At 49.7% G+C, this 19,300-nt stretch overlaps 1 protein-coding gene across 2 annotated transcripts in view; it reads left to right on the forward strand.

Moving 5' to 3' along the window:
* Nucleotides 1-19,300, forward strand: part of LOC134405064 (transcription factor COE3-like) — a 118,875-nt gene that overhangs the window by 87,678 nt on the left and 11,897 nt on the right. For both annotated transcript variants that reach the window (XM_063136132.1, XM_063136131.1), the window contains exon 12: nt 17,995-18,060. In XM_063136132.1, coding sequence (XP_062992202.1) covers nt 17,995-18,060 — 66 coding nt within the window. The remainder of the gene's footprint in view (nt 1-17,994; nt 18,061-19,300) is intronic.

Here is a 19,300-nt window from a genome sequence, read left to right on the forward strand (position 1 = left end):
CAGAAATAGCTGCTTCAGGGCCCGAGCATACGATTTTCCAGCTGTCTAGTTGTACAACTGGGCACCCCCAGAGGGGTCTCCTCTTTAGGGATGGGTCGGGCTCAGTGGTAATGCACTTGTTTTGCATGCAGAAGTTCCCAGGTGCATTTTTTGGGCATCTCCTGGTGGCAGGTGCTAGGGAATAGACAACTCGATTGGACTCGATGGCCTTATAGGCCCCTTCCAACCCTACTATTCTATGAATAGCAGAGTTGGAGGGGGCCTAAAAGGCCATCAAGTCCAACCCCCTGCTCAATGCAGGAATCCACCCTAAAGCATCCCCGACAGATGGTTGTCCAGCTGCCTCTTGAAGGCCTCTAGTTTGGGAGAGCCCACAACCTCCCTAGGTAACTGGTTCCATTGTCGTACTGCTCTAACAGTCAGGAAGTTTTTCCTGATGTCCAGCTGGAATCTGGCTTCCTTTAACTTGAGCCCGTTATTCCGTGTCCTGCACTCTGGGAGGATCGAGAAGAGGATTGAGAAGAGATTTCACACAACACACTGACATGTTGAACCGTGGGTTATTTGCTGCACCGTGTTGTCCGAACCCAAGATATTTTCCACAGGCTGGCTTGTTAACCAGGCAGTGTGGCTTGTGAAGAACCCTGAACAATCAAACAGCAAACCATGGGTTCTCAAGGTGGCTTGTTTGAGAAAAGCAACCCACTACGTGTTTAACCAGCCACCCTGGGGGAAATGTCCTGGGTTCAGACCGCTTGCTAACTCAGTTCAACAAACATCCCACGGTTCAACAACGTCCCACAGTCAACCACGAAGTATGGGTTATCATGTTGTGTGAACCTGACCTGCTTCTGGAGGAGATGGAAAAAGCTAGAACGGGTTTGTTGATCTGGATCAACACAGAAGCCTGAATTTTTGGACTGACCTTGGAGACATGGCTACGACGAGCGTCTGCACTTCCAAATTGATCACTCCACCATGACATGGCCTGCCCATGGCTGCTAGTCACAACACCAAAATGAAACCTCCACCTTTAAATGCCAGCATACCGCCGAACCAATTTTGGAAGCCGGCATGCCGGACGAGATGCACCTTGATCTTCTGGAATTGAGCTGACGCCAGTGAGGCTGAGTGCCGCACTCCCCTGGGACCGGAGTAATGATAGACGCGCACATCAGACGTGATCGCTGAGAGTGGATCAGCGCTCTGAGTCAGGGATCCCCGCACGCGCCCCCCACGTTCCAACTCCGGCACGCAGAAGAGCCCTCAATTAGTTGTGCGTCATCTGAGACAGGTTTCTCCTTTGTTCCTCTCGCTCCTGCTGTCCTTGGCAAAGTGTAGCTAATGTCTCCAGGCAGGAACAGCTGGCGGCGAGAGGGAGGGCCTTTGGATGGAGAGTGACAGCGGGAAGGGGCCTCCAAATTGGAGCCATTTATCATGGGCTGACAGGGCTGTGGCCGCCCCTGCTGCCGCCACCACTTCCGCCACTTCCCCTTCGGTGGCGCAGCGTGCTGCGTCTCCTGGCTGAGCACAGAGGCGCGCTGATACAGGAACATCACAACAGCCCCGCTGGGTCAAGCAAGGGTTCGTCTTTTCCACCACCAGCAGCCAGCAAGATACACACACACCCCTGCAGATGCTAAACAGGCACCCGTAGCCATTTTTTTTCTCCCCATCTGGTACTCTTAGAATCATAGAATCATAGAATAGCAGAGTTGGAAGGGGCCCACAAGGCCATCGAGTCCAACCCCCTGCTCAATGCAGGAATCCACCCTAAAGCATCCCTGACAGATGGTTATCCAGCTGCCTCTTCAAGGCCTCTAGTGTGGGAGAACCCACCACCTCCCTAGGTCACTGGTTCCATTGTCGTACTGCTCTAACAGTCAGGAAGTTTCAAAGATACACTGCCCCTCTGTATGGAGGTTTCTCTCCCCATCCACGGATTTATCTCATCCTTCTTTTATCCCTTTTCTTTTTGAAACTGTTCAAGGTCCTGACCATCAGTGCATTTGCGGGGCGATGGACCCCACAATTTAGCGATGTGATGTGCAGAAATGCTTCCTTTTTATGTGTCCTGGAGCTGTTTATCCACCAGGGCACTCTGTGCATCAATGAAGAAAAAGGGGAAGGGGCCCGTGGCTCCGTGGCAGAAGAGCCCCCGCTTGGCATGCGGAAGGTCCCAGGTTCGATACCCGGCATCTCCAGGGATGGCTGGAAAAACTCCTGCCTGAACCCTGGAGAGCCGTTGCTGTCAGTCAGTGTCAGCAATATTGGGCTAGATCAGCCTTCCTTAACCTGGGGCGCTCCAGATGTGTTGGACTACAACTCCCAGAATGCCAGGCATTCTGGGAGTTGTAGTCCAACACATCTGGAGCGCCACAGGTTGAGGAAGGCTGGGCTGGCTGGACCCATGGCCTGACTCTGTGTAAGGCACCGTCCTAGCTGGCTTGGGAGCGGCTTAAGAAGTTTGGTTTGGGGGTAGGCCCACCCTCCCTGGTGCCTGCCAAATGGACTACAACTCCCATCATTGGCCATGCTGGCTGGAGATAATGAGAGTTGTACTCCAGCATATTGGTGTGGGGCACCAGTTTGGGGAAGACTGAGCAATACCATGGAAGCCTTCCAGAACAGATCACCCCTTTGAAAGCAAGACAAGAACTTGATTATGCTGTACCACTCAGAAATGAAAAGGAAAGGGACGTAGCTCAGCAGTAGAACCCCTGCTTTGCATGAAGGAAGGTCCCAGGTTCGATTCCCGGCGTCTCCAGGTATGGCTGACCAAGATCCCTCTCTGAAATCCTGGATTGCTTGCTTCCAAGTCAGTGTCGACAAGCCCGGACTAGATGGAACTGCAGCGGGGGGTTGGATTCAATGGCCTTATAGGCCCCTTCCAACTCTACTATTCTGTGATTCTATGCAGCCTGCTTTCCAGTGCCCAGTTCCTTAAGTCCAAATGGTGCAAGTGCCTGATGTTGGTTATTGAGTGGCTATGGCAAGACACTCTACATGTGCACAGAGACACTCGGATTTCATTGCTGCATCATTGGCAAGCCTGGCTTTGGCAGGGAAGGGGTGGCCATCACCAAGAACATGCGATTCCGATCGTGGTAACAGGGCTGCCGGCACGTTTGGGGCATTGAGAGAGTCTTGTGGGCGCTTTCACAAAATGGGAGCCATGCAGGCGGGCATGGGAAACTGCTGAGGCCAAAAGAGAAGTTATGCCAGAATTTTAGGAAAAGGGAGAGACGGGGTCCTGAGCTCCAAAATGCAAAAAAGCCCAAACATGTTGGAAGGCAACACTTGGCTTTGCAGAATGTTTACCTCCCAGGTATCTATTTGTAATCAACGAAATTACAATCAGGAGGGGCGGGGAGCCGGGCAAGCGTCTATGAGCCCATTGGTTGCTCAAGACACCACCTTGGAGACCCCAGCGATAAGCCACTGGAATCAAGTGCGAAGGTGCGTTAATCAACGGAGCCTGGCAGCACCCATGTCAGTGGAGCCGTGACTCCGCTGCAGGTTTTAGTCAGAACCAGCTAGCCAGAACTCTAAAGAAGCCCCCCCCCCAACGTGCTTCGGGACACTGGACAGCTCTGTTCAAGTTCTGACTAAAACCCGGAGCAGATTCACAACCCCACTGGCATCGGAGCCACCAGCCTCCACTAGTGTTAATAGTAGGGTGACCATATGAAAAGGAGGACAGGGCTCCTGTATCTTTAACAGCTGCATAGAAAAGGGAATTTCAGCAGGTGTCATTTGTATATATGGAGAACCTGGGGAAATTCCCTCTTCATCACAGCAGTTAAAGCTGCAGGTGCCCTGCCCTCTTTTAAATCTGGTCACTCTAGTATAGCTCCTGCAGCTTTAACTGTGGTGATGAAGAGGGAATTTCACCAGGTTCTCCATATATACAAATGACACCTGCTGAAATTCCCTTTTCTATGCAACTGTTAAAGATACAGGAGCCCTGTCCTCCTTTTCATATGGTCACCCTAGTTAATAGAGTATTTTCTTTTCTGCATAGTACGATCAGCACTTTGTGTATTTTCACACACACACACACACACACACACACACACACACATTATGTGTATGCTTCCTACTTAATTTAATTGACTTTTATTGCAACCGGGAACATCCAGCCCTTTGCAAGGTCAGTGCAACATGCCCGAGCAGCTGGAGAGTTATGTTTTCTGCAAGCTCAGAAACCTTCGGGCCTCTTTCCCAATTCTCTGAAACTGGTGCTGGTCTGTCTGCCCATTGGCAGTGTGGTGTAGTGGCTAGAGTGTTGGACTGGGAGTCGGGAGATCTGGGTTCTAGACCCCACTCGGCCATGGCAGCTCACTGGGTGACTTTGGGCCAGTCACAGACTCTCAGCCCGACCTACCTCACAGGGTTGTTGTTGTGAGGATAAAATGGAGAGGAGGAGGGTTATGTACACCGCCTTGGGTTCCTTGGAGGAAAAAAGGTGGAATATAAATGCAATAATAAATAAATCAATGTTGTTCTGAGGTCTTTCCCATTTCACTCCTCGTCATCCTTCTGACTAGGCTTGAACCGAGGGTCTTCTGATCGGAAAACGTGTTCTCTGCCACCAAACTGCGATCCCTGATGCTGAAATTCAGGGACAGGGATTCACTGGCCCCCAGCCCAGATGTGCCTCTCCCGGGGTGGATGGGATGGGGGGGGTGCTGTCTAGCCTGCAAGCAACTTCTACCATTATTTCTGATCCGTGATCAGAAAAACCAGCCGTTCAATTTTATGCCGGGTATTTAAATTTGAACTGGCTTTTTGAGTTGTTGCTTTTGCAGGCATGGGAGCTGTTGCGCGAGGATTACTCCAAAGTAGACATGCGGAGAATCCAGTCACATTTTGTATGGGTGGTGGGGAAATGGCCCCCATTGGTAAGAATTACACCTGTCCTTGGCCCCGCCCCTGCCCTTAGCCCCGCCCACTGCCGGAACATGGCTGCTTGTGTGTCTTTCCTAATTGGAATTCGGCACCTGGAGGAAAAATAGGGCAACCCTATGAAAAGGAGGACAGGGCTTCTGTATCTTTAACAGTTGTATTGAAAAGGGGATTTCAGTAGGTGTCATTTGTATATTTGGAGAACCTGCTGAAATTCCCTCTTCATCACAACTGTTAAAGCTGCAGGTGCCCTGCCCTCTTTTAAATCTGGTCATTTTAGCATAGCTCCTGCAGCTTTAACTGTGGTGATGAAGAGGGAATTTCACCAGGTTCTCCATATATACAAGTGACACCTGCTGATATTCCCTTTTCTATGCAACTGTTAAAGATACAGGAGCCCTGTCCTCCTTTTCATAGGGTCACCCTAGGAAAAAGGTTCACTGCCCTTTGCGGTACTTGGAGGCATATCTAACCGCTGAGGCCGGAGTTAGCATGTAGGACAATCAAATGCATTTCTGCAGTCTTGCCAGCTCTATCTCCTGGGGCAGTGGGGACGGGTGGGTGGGCAGAGGAGAACAACGTAGTGGCAACCAAATCCCTGGTGCCTTCCATTTTAAAATTGTCTCAACTTCTTCCCAGGTTTGCCTTCTTAAAAATGTTTTTATATCATTTTTGTTTCCTTTGTGACAACTGAGCTTATTGGGATTTTGCGTTTTTTTAAAAAAGTGCCACCCATGGACCATGTCAGGGGTCTTGGACCTTCGGCTAGTACACTAGGGTGACCATATGGAAAGGAAGACAAGGCTCCTGTATCTTGAACAGTTGCATAGAAAAGGGAATTTCAGCAGGTGGCATTTGTATATATGGGGAACCTGGTGAAATTCCCTCTTCATCACCACAGTTAAAGCTGCAGGAGCTATTTATTTATTTATTTATTTATTTATTACATTTTTATACCGCCCAATAGCCGAAGCTCTCTGGGCGGTTCACAAAAATTAAAACCATCATAAAACAACCAACAAGTTAAAAACACAAATACAAAATACAATATAAAAAGCACAACCAGGATAAAACCACGCAGCAAAATTGATATAAGGTTAAAATACAGAGTTAAAACAGTATAATTTAAATTTAAGTTAAAATTAAGTGTTAAAATACTGAGTGAATAAAAAGGTCTTCAGCTGGCGACGAAAGGAGTACAGTGTAGGCGCCAGGCAGACCTCTCTGGGGAGCTCATTCCACAGCTGGGGTGCCACAGCGGAGAAAGCCCTCCTTCTAGTAGCCACCTGCCTCACTTCCTTTGGCAGGGGCTCACGGAGAAAGGCCCCTGTAGATGATCTTAAGGTCCAGGTAGGTACATATGGGAGGAGGCGTTCCTTCAAATAACCTGGCCCCAAACCGTTTAGGGCTTTAAATGTCAATACCAGCACTTTGAATCGGGCCCGGACCTGGACTGGCAGCCAATGAAGTTGTAAAAGGACTGGCGTAATGTGATCTCGCCAGCCAGTCCCTGTTAGTAAACGGGCTGCCCTGTTTTGCACCAGTTGAAGTTTCAGGACCGTTTTCAAAGGCAGCCCCACATATAACGCATTGCAGTAATCCAAACGAGAGGTTATCAGAGCATGGATAACTGTAGCTAGGCTATCACTGTCCAGATAAGGGCGCAGTTGGTATATCAGACTAAGCTGATAAAAGGTGCTCTTTGCCACTGAGTTCACCTGTGCCTCAAGTGACAGTTCTGGATCCAAGAGCACCCCCAAACTACGGACCCGATCCTTTAGGGAGAGTGCAACCCCGTCCAGGACAGGGCAAACATCACCTCGCCGGACAAATGAACCACCCGCTAACAGTACCTCCGTCTTGTCTGGATTGAGTCTCAGTTTGTTAGCCCTCATCCAGTCCATTACCGTGCCCAGGCACTGTTTCAGAACAGCCACTGCCTCACCTGGGTTTGATGAAAAGGAAAGGTAGAGCTGGGTATCATCCGCATATTGATGACACCTCAGTCCACATCTCCGGATAACCTCCCCCAGCGGCTTCATGTATATGTTAAACAGCATAGGGGATAAGATAGAGCCCTGCGGAACCCCATGGCTTAGGAGCCACGGCACAGAGCAATAATCCCCCAGCACCACCTTCTGGAATCGGCCATCCAAGTAGGAGCGGAACCACTGCAACGCAGTACCTCCAACTCCCAGCTCAGACAACCTATCCAGAAGGATACCATGGTCGATGGTATCGAAGGCCGCTGAGAGATCTAGGAGAACCAACAGGGTCGCACTCCCCCTGTCTCTCTCCCGACAGAGGTCATCCCACAGAGCGACCAAGGCAGTTTCCGTTCCAAAACCAGGCCTGAAACCCGATTGAAATGGATCTAGATAATCCGTTTCATTCAAGAGTGCCTGGAGTTGTCCTGCAACCACCCGCTCAAGCACCTTGCCCAGGAAAGGGATATTAGCCACCGGCCTGTAGTTGTTAACCTCCTCCGGGTCCAGATTAGGCTTCTTCAGGAGTGGTCTAATTACCGCCTCTTTTAAAGAGGCCGGCACCACTCCCTCTCTCAAGGAGGCATTTACAACCTCCTGGACCCAGCCGGCGATCCCCCCTTATTTGGTGTAATGAGCCACGAGGGGCAAGGGTCAAGCACACAGGTGGTCGACCAGACTTGGCCAAGCACCTTGTCCACATCCTCGGGCCTCAATAACTGAAACTCATCCAATAAAACTGAGCCGGACGGCGCTCTGAACGCCTCTACTAGTGGAGCTGCATTAAGTGTGGTGTCCAATTCATGACGAATCTGAGCGACTTTATCTTCAAAGTGCCATGCAAACTCGTCACAGCGTGCTACCGAGGGTTCCACCATCTCTCGCCCTGGCCCAGAGTGTAACAGGCCGCGAACCACCCAGAAAAGCTCCGCCGGACGACACTGAGAAGACGCAATGCTGGTGGAAAAGAACTGTCTCTTTGCCACCCTCACCACCACAGAGTAGGCTCGATAGTGAGCTCTAACCCGTGTTCGATCAGACCCAGCACGGGTTTTCCTCCACCTGCGTTCTAGCCGTCTCCCCTCTTGCTTCATTGCCCTCAGCTCAGGTGTATACCAAGGAGCTGACCGGGCTCTGCTCAGAGGGAGAGGATGCTTGGGCGTGATCGTGTCAACCGCCCGAGTCATCTCCGCATTCCACAGAGCGACCTGGGCTTCGACAGGAGCACCGGCCATATCAGCAGGAAAATCCCCCAGAGCCCTCTGGAATCCATCGGAGTCCATTAGCTATACTAGAGTGACCAGATTTAAAAGAGGGCAGGGCTCCTGCAGCTTTAACTGTGGTGATGAAGAGGGAATTCCACCAGGTGCTGCATGCATACAAAGGACACCTGCTGAAATTCCCGTTTCAATACAACTGTTAAAGATACAGGAGCCCTGTCCTCCTTTTCATAGGGTCACCCTAAGTACACCAAATCTGGCCCCATCCCAAACCGACCCTCTAGGATTCCACAGAGGGCAACACCCCCTTTTCTCCACTAGCCAAACATGGTTTCCCAGCTTTTGTGGGGGGTTTCTCATTCAAGAGAGGCAGTGTTGTGTAGTGGTTAGAGCGAGGATGCAGGAGATCCGGGTTCGGGTCAGCCAGTCATACTCACTAGGTGACTTTAGGCCAGCCATAGACTCTCGCCCCAACCTACCTCACAGGGTTGTTGTTGTGAGGATAAAACGGAGAGGAGGATTATGTAGGGCTGGCTTGGGTTCTTTGAAGAGGAAAAGGGGGTGAAAATGCAACAAATAATAAGATTGAAATTCCTCCCCTAAAGCTGCTGGCAGGAAAAGCTTAAAGTCAAGCTATGAGGGGGATTATTTTGGAATTACCACTTTTCATTTGCCTCCCCCCACCCTGCTCCAAGAGCTTCTCCGAAATTCAGGCCTCCAGATGAAAGAGGTTCAACACTCCCGGATTAGGTATTTCATGAGAAAAGCGGACAAGGCACCCTGCCCCAAGGAGCTTACAGTATAAATTGCAAGGCTGCCAGAGACAATAGAGGTAGAGAGCGGAGAGAGAAAGAGAGCGTGTTTGGGGGCGCTGTAGTTTAGAGGGGATTGTGACCAAATGCTAGGGTCAGTGGAAGCTGGTGGCTCCGATTTCAGTAGGGCGAAGAATCCGCTCTGGGTTTCAGAACGATATCCTACAGGTGAAGGCAGACGTGCATTCTGACGTTCGGTAGGACGTGATTTAAAAACAGAGCTTCCGTCCCGCCAGCGCAGGGCTCGGCGGCCTGGTCGGTTTGAACGGCTGTGCCAATGCACGACGGGCCGGGTGCCCTGCCAGCTGAGAGGTTCCCCGGCTGCTGAGGCGAGCCCTGGTGGAGGGGCCCCGCTCCCCACCTCCCCAGTAGAGCGTTATTAATTGTGACAGCGAACCTCTGTATCCGTGGCGCTGCCGCTGATAGCTCTCTGCCTTCCCAAAGACTGCGAGATGGTGGGTAGTCGAAGCCGGTCATTCATCATAGTTAAGCTTCCTGTCGTATCGGGGCTGGGGATGAGGCCGAGTTTTGCCTCGTTCCTCAGCGTGCGCCACCTCCCGCGCATGCATCACGAGGAACCGACAACAGGTGCACATGGTAATTGCGCTTTCGTGTGCTTGCGTGTCTGCGCACAATTGAGAATAAAGCTGCCAGTATCGTACTGCCTTTCTACAAATCTGTTCTGCGACCACGCGTAGAATACTGTGTGCAGTTCTGGCCACCACACCTAAAAAAGGATATTAAAGAGCTGGGAAAAGTGCAGAAAAGGGCCACTAAAATGATGAAGGGGCTGGAGCATCTCCCCTATGAGGGAAGGTTACGACAGCTGGGATTGTTTAGCTTGGAAAAAAGGAAGCTAAGGGGAGACACGATAGAGGTGTACGAAATGATGCCTGGTGTGGAGAAGGTGGATAGGGAGACATTTTTCTCCCTCTCTCAAAATACTAGAACCCAATGGGGTCATGCCATGAAGCTGATCCAGGACAAATAAGAGGAATGCTTTAGGGTGGATTCCTGCATTGAGCAGGGGGTTGGACTCGACGGCCTTTTAGGCCCCTTCCAACTCGACTATTCTATGATTCTATAAGGACTTCTTCACACAGCGCAGAGTTAAATTATGGAACTCACTACCACAAGATGTAGTGATGGCCACCAATCTGGATGGCTTTAAAAGGGGGTTGGATAAATTCCTGGAGGTGAAGGCTATCCATGGCTGCTAGCCCTGATGGTTGTGTGGTATCTCCAGTATCAGAGGCAATAAGCCTGTGTGCACCAGTTGCTGGGGAACATGGGTGGGAGGGTGCTGTTGCACCATGTCCTGCTTGTTCATCCCTGGCCGATGGCTGGTTGGCCCCTGTGTGAACAGAGTGCTGGACTAGATGGACCCTTGGTCTGATCCAGCATCAGAGCTCTTCTGATGTTCTTATGCTTCACTCCCACTTGGCCAGAGGGGTGCAGAAGGTTGAGCACATGGTGTGTGTCTTCCCCTGCAGTAGGAGCTGGGTTTCACAGCATCCCTGTGGGGAATGGAAAGGTCCTGATCCACGGAACTTGCCATGGTCTCATGCCATGTGCACAACAGGGCATCTTTCAAGGAATATTTATGGAGCTCATTCCCCCCCTTTTTCCCCCCCTTTTTCTTTTAAGGAGTCACACTTGATCATTTGTCAGCTTCAAACGTAAGAATATAATAGTAAGCTTGGGCCAGACATGGTCTCTCAGTCAGTGACATACCTCGCAGGGTTGTTGTGAGGGTATAGTGGGGAGAACCATATATACTGTCTTGAGCTCCTTGGAGGAAAGGCAGGATGTAAATGTCACAATGCTTGTCGTGCTGGAGCAGCCTATCAGCTCAGCTTTCAGTGGCTCGCAAGATCATAGAATCATAGAATAGTAGAGTTGGAAGGGTCCATAAGGCCATCAAGTCCAACCCCCTGTTCAATGCAAGATGCCAAGATGGGAGGGACAGAGGGTCCCAGGTTTTATCCCCGGCATCTCCAGAAAAAGCCCTGCCTGAACGCTAGAGAGCCTCTGCTGCCAGTCCGTGTCGACAATCCTGGGCTAGAAGCACCCAGGGTCTGACTCAGTAGGAGACAGCTTCTGACGTTCCTATGCCACAAGGATGTTTCCTACCAGCAAGTGATGTGTCCGTGATGGACTGGATATCCGCCACGTGCTGTAAGCCTGGAGCATCTAGCCAGCAGTGCTATCCCAAGGTTGTGCTTCTGGGCTTTCTTGATCCTTTTTAAAGGATTCCTTCCTATCCTTGCTTAATCCCTTTGAGGAATTCTCCAAATCTTTTAGGCTGGAGAAAGACGGAACAGTGTTTAGTTCCAGAGGGTTTCGTTTTTGCTTGTTTTTAATGAGGGAGACGGTGAGGCAAACCACACACACACCCCGTCCCCTTTTGCCTGTGGCAAAACAGGTTTGGCAGGTTGTCACAGTGATCTCTTGACCCTTGAAATGTTACGTGACCATTGACGGCCCATGTAAAACTCCCCCCCTCCCCAGATGTGCATGGACAGGATCTTAGATTTTCGGCTGAGTCCTGGATTGTGGTTTCAGTTTAGGTTTGCACCAGGGTGGTGAAAGCATCCTGTGTGAAGCGACACAAACATTTTGAATAGAACAATTATTACTATTATTATTATTATTATTATTATTATTATTATTATTATTATTATTTATAAAGCACCATCAATGTTCAGGCGCTGTACAGAATAAAACAAAACAAGACAAACTAACATATGGCTTACAATCTAAAATCACAGTAACGGACAGGGGAGGGAGGGGAAAACCCAACCGGGGTAGGGGGCATTAAAACTATTATGATATAGGTTTTAATATAGACTAGTATGATCACGCTACAATTGAAAAGCTTTCAAGAAAAGAAACGTTTTCAAGCGAGAGTTAAAAACTGAAAAACTGAAACAAGGTTCTCCATTGCAACTCAGTCAGGCTGCAGTGTGGAAGTAGGGTGGCCGTGTGTCCTCTTGAATATAGAATCATAGAATAGCAGAGTTGGAAGGGGCCTACAAGGCCATCAAGTCCAACCCCCTGCTCAATGCAGGAATCCACCCTAAAGCATCCCTGACAGATGGTTGTCCAGCTGCCTCTTGACGCCTCTAGTGTGGGAGAGCCCACCACCTCCCTAGGTAACTGATTCCATTGTCGTACTGCTCTAACAGTCAGGAAGTTTTTCCTGATGTCCAGCTGGAATCTGGCTTCCTTTAACTTAAGCCGTTATTCCGTGTCCTGCACTCTGGGAGGATCGAGAAGAGATCCTGGCCCTCCTCTGTGGGACAACCTTTCAGTTATTGAAGAGTGCTCTCATGTCTCCCCTCAATCTTCTCTTCTCCAGGCTAAACATGCCCAGTTCTTTCCGTCTCTCTTCATAGGGCTTTGTTTCCAGACCCCTGATCATCCTGGTTGCCCTCCTCTGAACACGCTCCAGCTTGTCAACCGTTCACAGTCTGCCGCACTGAGACGCACCATTTAAAAGATAGCGGATTATTTCTAAATCTGCATTTATACATATAAAAAAAAGCACCGCATGCAAATTTTATGCAAATCGCTGCCCGCTTTTCCCCTTCTTTTGGGGGCCATTCAAATGTAGCCAACCTAAGTGGAAAAGATGGGTTTGAAGGGGGCCATCTCCCCACGGTCTTCCTTCCCTCCTCATCGCTGCTTCTGCCCAGAAATAACTGGGCATTTTGTGTCGCCTTAACGGGAGCTAAATGTGCATGGATGGACCAGCAGTCTCTCTCTCTCTCTCTCCCCCCCCCCCCCCCCGCAACCTCCCTCTGCTCCATTACCGTATTGATCGGGGAGATATTGCAGAAGACAGAAGAGCAAGTGCTTGTGATTGCTGGCACTTAGCTTGACAGCAATCCAATAGCCTTGAGCTCCTGATGTAGAGTTTAGAGCCGGCCGGCAGCCTGGGCTTGTTGTCGTCATCTCTAGGTTGGTGGGGCTGGCTTGTGGGGGGAGGAAGGAAAGCCCCCCCCCCCGAGGGGTTAAGGAACACATCAGGGAGCTCTCCCCAGGATGCCCTGGAAACAGGTACTAATATTTATTTTTTATTTATTTTATTTATTTATTTACATTTTTATACCGCCCCATAGCCGAAGCTCTCTGGGCGGTTCACAAAAATTACAACCATAATAAAACAACCAACAGGTTAAAAACACAAATACAAAATACAGTAAAAAAAGCACAACTGGGATAAAACCACGCAGCAGAAATTGATATAAGATTAAAATACAGAGTTAGAACCGTAAAATTTAAATTTAAGTTAAAATTAAGTGTTAAAATGCTGAGAGAATAGAAAGGTCTTCAGCTGGCGACGGAAGGAGTACAGAGTAGGCACCAGGCGGACCTCTCTGGGGAGCTCGTTCCACAGCCGGGGTGCTACAGCAGAGAAAGCCCTGCTCCTGGTAGCCACCTGCCTCACTTCCTTTGGCAGGGGCTCACGGAGAAGAGCCCCTGTAGATGATCTTAAGGTCCGGGCAGGTACATACGGGAGGAGGCATTCCTTCTAAGTACTTCTATGTGACTGCTGCCCATTCCTTTAATGGCTTGCTTGGTATGATACAGTATCTAGATGCAACCAGGGCAGGAAGAATCCCCAGTAGCAATAAATACAACCCTGGCAGCCGCTGATGCCCTGGCTTCCGCCAAGGATGGGGCTGTGCACACTTCACCTTTTAAACCTACTCCAAGGGAAGCTTGGAGGATGGCAACAAGGCAGAGGGCCTTTTCAGTGGTGGCTCCCCAATTATGGAATGATCTCCCCGATGAGGCTCGCCTGGCGCCAACATTGTTATCTTTTCAGCACCAGGTCGAGACCTTTCTCTTCTCCCAGGCATTTAACTCCATTTAACAATATATGCTAAGTTTGTTTGTTTTTTAATGGACCCCAGAACTGTTGTTGTTTAAAAATGGATACTGTATACTGTTGTTTTTATATATATTTTATGCTTTTAAATTTTGTATACTTTTTAATGTCCACTGTTTTTTAACTTTTGTAAACCACCCAGAGAGCTTCGGCTACGGGGCGATATATAAATGTAATAAATAAATAAACCGCTTTCAAAGGGGGTTGACAGCCTGGCTCCACCCAAGTTACCCTGGGAACATTCACTCTTTCTAGGAGCACTGAAAGTCTCCTGCAAAGAGATCCCTAACCATTGCACGGTACTGCTGTTCCCAGAGTCCCTTCCGCAGGAATGAGGACGGTTGAAGAGGGTTTGTGTTTGTAAAACGCTGCACACGCAGTGCCAAGACTCGTCATTTGGGCCCGTGTGGTCATTTGGGCCCGTGTGGTGTAGTGGTTAGAGTGTCGGACTGGGAGTCGGGAGATCCGGGTTCTAGTCCCCACTCGGCCATGGAAACCCACTGGGTGACTTTGGGCCAGCCACAGACTCTCAGCCCAACCTACCTCACAGGGTTGTGGTTGTGAGGATTGAATGGATAGGAGGATTATGTAGGCTGCCTACAGTTCCCTTAAGGAGGAAAAAATGCAGTGTATAAATGTAATAAATAAATAAATTTTGTTTATTTATTTGGGCTGACTTACAGGCTGAGTTTCGGTAACCCAGAGGTGTCAAACCTCTTTCAGCCCAAGGATTTGATTCTGGAAAAGCTCTCGGGGGTCGCATCCCAGGGGTGGGCGGGGCCAGAGAATACCAATCATAGCCTATTTCGCGTAAAGTTCTCGCTGCCAGTAATTAAGCTTTAGGGGAGGCATTCCAACCTTTTAAATGGGGGGGGGGGGGAAACATGGAAAAACCAGGAAATCACCAAGTAATTGGAGGCGGGAAAGGGGGCGTGGCCATCTGGGAGAACTCCAGATGGCTGGATTTGGCCATGTGGGGTTGGACCGCCAAGAACTGCCATATGGGGAAATTTAAGGAGCTGCCGTGAAAGAAATGACCAGCTTGAGTTCCGCCCATTCTGTTGTGTAGGTGTGCAAAAGTTATTAATGGGTTTAAATCCTTTTTACCCCACCGTTCAAGAGAAGAAGCTCCCAGACAGGTTTACACACACATAATATAGACCCTGGAGACAGGCTTACTTTTCTAAACCGCCCAGAGAGCTTCGTCTATGGGGCACTATATAAACGCAATAAATAAATAAATAAATAAATAAATAAATAAATAAATAAATAAATAAATGGCACAACACTAAAGGAAAAATGAATGCAGAGGAAGAGGGAAAGAAGCCAGCTCTGGCACCAGTTCTTAAAGTTACACAATAATCCTTAGGATGAAAAACTTGGGTGGATATTTATTTATTCATTCATTCATTCATTTTATTCCTGAATCATCCACCCACTCAATGAGTGCTCAAAGTGATTTTCAGTAAAATCATAAAACCAATAAAATACAACAGATCCATACCAAACAAGAAACAAACAAACAAAACAGATGAAATACACATTGCAATAAAGTAGGGGAACCGTCTAAAATCGAAAAGCAGCATTAATCAGTAAAAGCCTGGCAGGACACTATACTTTGTACCAGCCGTTTAAAGCCCCACCTAACCTGGAATGGATGGACAGACAGACAGATGGTTTAGCTTGGGAGAAAAGGAGGCTGAGGGGAGGTGTACAAAATGATGCATGGTGTGGAGAATGTGGACAGGGAGGCATTTTTCTCCCTCTCTCAAAATACTAGAACCCGGGGTCATCCCATGAAGCCGATTGGTGGGAGATCCGGGACAAATAAAAGGAAGGACGTCTTCACACAGTGCAGAGTTAAACGATGGAACTCACTATCATAAGATGTAGTGATGGCCACCAATTTGGATGGCTTTAAAGAGGGGTTGGATAAATTCCTGGAGGAGAAGGCTATCCATGGCTACTAGCCCTGATGGTTGTGTGCTACCTCCAGTATCCGAGGCAGTAAGCCTGTGTGCACCAGTTGCTGGGGAACATGGGTGGGAGGGTGCTGTTGCACCATGTCCTGCTTGTTGGTCCCTGGTCGACGGCTGCCTGGCCCCTGTGTGAACAGAGTGCTGGACTAGACGGACCCTCGGTCTGATCCAGCATCAGGGCTCTTCTGATGTCCTTAGATGTTACCTTCTATTAGGAATCTACAGAGACACGAGGTGCCCTGTGGTCCAAGCCACAGACCATTCCCAGTTCAGAGACTTTGTGGTTATGATGCGCAGAGAGAGGCTGTGGAAAAGACGCCCAGTGGAAAGACTAAAGGCGTTTTCTTATGGGAGGCTGAAATCAGCTTTGTTGTAAATCAACTCCTAACTAGGGCGGAACCATCAGCACTCACATGTGCTTCCATCGGTGCCGAGAAAAACGCCTTCCCTTAGGGGTTGTTGATTCCTCAGCGAAAAAGTGCACTTCTCCCTTTGGTTTTCCAGCTTTCGACTTTGAGGAACCTGTTCATGTTTTCAGGGCCAGCACCCAGACCGGCACTGTAGGGCTCCTGCCAAGGCCCGTGTCTGAGTAGGGGACCCTACTGCCACTCCCCGAGGCCTCCTGCTTGCTGTTTCTCCCTGGGCCTCTGAAGCAACCTTCCACTCTGGGAAGTGGTGTGTATTGGGCCCAGAAGGAAAGGTGGACAGATTGGCAGCCATGATCGCAGTGGTGTGCAGGTGGGTGTACTCAGGGAGGGAGTCCATTGAGAATATCCTTCTCAAGCCTGTTGAACTGAAAGAAACACATACCTCTCATCGTTGGACAATGCAGACAGGTGTACAGGATATATTTCAAGAAATGAATCCCCTAGAACTGACCTGCTGATTGAGGAACCCCGTGTTCTATGGAATAAAGTTAGAAAGCCTGTGATTGATATATTGATTGGCTTTGCCCATCAACTATATGATCCCTAATTGGCTGGGATCAGCCACATCACTAATCCGGGAAGGAGAAAGAGACAACAGCCCAGAGAAACAATGGTATTGAACAGGATTTTTTAAAGTCTGGAGGAGATATTTGCATAATCTAAGTGACTTTTTAGGGAAGTTTCTACTCTAGCAAATTTACTGCTTTCTGATCTGGGGGAAAAATTGAAACTCAAGAATATTTTGCACAGCTCTCTGTAAACACTGCATGGGCTGAAACAGCGTACGTTGAATTTGTCTTGCACCGTCCCTCCCACATTGATAGCCCTTGCGTGAAAAACACGAGATTCTCTTCAGCTTCTTCTTGTGGCAAATCAAAAGGCTCTGGAGAAAGTGGCGGGGGGACGGGGACCCAGTAGATTCCACTACCACAGCCACCATATTGATGCTTTGAGTGCCAGAGATGCTATTGGGGGCGGTTCCAGGGTGGGGCCATTTTGTGGTGCTAGGAAGTGTTTGCATAGCGAAAAAAGAGCAATGGCAAAGCAGCCGCCGAGGGAGAGGCCGGGTTAGCTCTCAGAAGGTTAGCTCTCAGAGAAGATTGAGGGGAGACCTGATGGCACTCTTCAAGGAGTTGAACGGTTGTCACACAGAGGAGGGCCAGGATCTCTTCTCGATCCTCCCAGAGTGCAGGACACAGAATAACGGGCTCAAGTTAAAGGAAGCCAGAGTCCAGCTGGACATCAGGAAAAACTTCCTGACTGTTAGAGCAGTACGACAATGGAATCAGTTACCTAGGGAGGTGGTGGGCTCTCCCACCCTAGAGGCCTTCAAGAGGCAGCTGGACAACCACCTGTCAGGGGTGCTTTAAGGTGGATTCCTGCATTGAGCAGGGGGTTGGACTGGATGGTGTTATAGGCTCCTTCCAACTCTGCTATTCTATGATTCTAAGGTGCCATTTGGAACTGCTGCAAGGTATATTCAGGTAGGCTTAATATGCCTAATGTATTTAAATTTCAGATAGATAGATAGATAGATAGATAGATAGCTCCATTAAATCAGCCTTCCCCAACCTGGTGCCCTCCAGATATGTTGCATTGCAATTTCCATCATCCCCAGCCAGCATAACCCTCCAGATGCGTTGGGAGTATGATTTGCACCCAGGGTTGTAGCCCCATGCATCTGGAGGATGTCTCGTTGTGGACGCCTTCGCTAAAGCCCTGAGGAAATGCCTCCTTAACATCACCTTTGTCTCTCTCCTCACAGGAAGTGCTACTCAAGAGGGCAGCTGACCTGGTGGAAGCTTTGTACGGGATGCCGCACAATAACCAGGTGAGCCTCTCAGCCCCTCGGGGTAGGATGGGAGGCCGGGTGACTGGATGCATCCAACCAGCCCTGTGAGAAGGTGCTTCGTAACCCAAAGGCTTTTCAGCGGGGGACGGTTACCCCTTACACCAGGGGTGTGGAACGTCCGGCCCATTGGCCTAATCCAGCCCACGGAGGCTCCCCATTTGGCCCGTGGAGGGTTGTGTTCCCGCCCCCCAATGGGCTCAGATCCGCAAGCCCCACCACATGCAACTGACATTTTACGGTTCGTGAAGACTGGGTGGAGGGTCCTCTGCCCCCTTACCCCAAAGTGGTTCATCTCCCCTGCCCTACATGCAGATATATCTACCCCCCTTCCTCACCCCAAATGGGGGGGGGGGTTCTATTACTTGAAAAGTATCACCTGGGCACCATTGAGCCTAGGGGGTATGGGAGCCCGGGCCAGCTCCAGGTTTGAGGTTGCCCTGCTTCCACTTGGACCCTTGGATGCCATTTTCATTTTCCCACAATGCCTGGAGTGCCTGACGTAAAAACCCTCTGGGGCATGCTGGGAAAACTGAACCAGCAATCAACCAGGAGCCTGCCTTAAACCAAGTTGGACCAGTGGCCCGGGTCTTCCAGTCAAGGGCTTGCCAGGGTCTGAAGCAGGCTGGGGTGTGGTCTTTCACAGACCTAGCAGGAGATACTGGAGATACTGGAGATTGAACCCGGGGCCGTCTGCCTCCAAAGGGGGCGCTCTACAACTGAGCAATGGCACTTCTGCTCCCAGACCCAGACACTTAGGGCGGCAGTGGGGAGGGGCAGCTGACATGGGGCGTGAGCTCTGCCACGATTAGGGTGACCCTATGGAAAGGAGGACTGGGCTCCTGTATCCTTAACAGTGGCATAGCAAAGGGAATTTCAGCAGGTGTGGTTTGTACGCACGCAGCACCTGGTGAAATTCCCTGTTCTTCACTACTGTTAGAGATACAGGAGCCCTGTCCTCCTTTTCACATGGTCACCCTAGCCGCCTGAGGATGGCGGCTACTCAGATGGCCCCGGTGGAAGGCTGCTCTGGTCATTTTGGGGTATGGCAGCCGTGAGGCCTGGTTTCCATCTGAACCTTGCACTTAGGAAACACAGGTGGTTACTGCATTCAGACATTAACTTAGTGATGTGGGAAGAAGCAGCAGAAAATAAGGTCCGATGCCACTGCAGTAATCTACAAATTGCAGCTCTGAAAGGAAGAGGAGCTGCCCGGCCCACG

The sequence above is a fragment of the Elgaria multicarinata genome, chromosome 10 (genome assembly GCF_023053635.1).
Source record: "Elgaria multicarinata webbii isolate HBS135686 ecotype San Diego chromosome 10, rElgMul1.1.pri, whole genome shotgun sequence".
Classification (NCBI taxonomy): domain Eukaryota; kingdom Metazoa; phylum Chordata; class Lepidosauria; order Squamata; family Anguidae; genus Elgaria; species Elgaria multicarinata.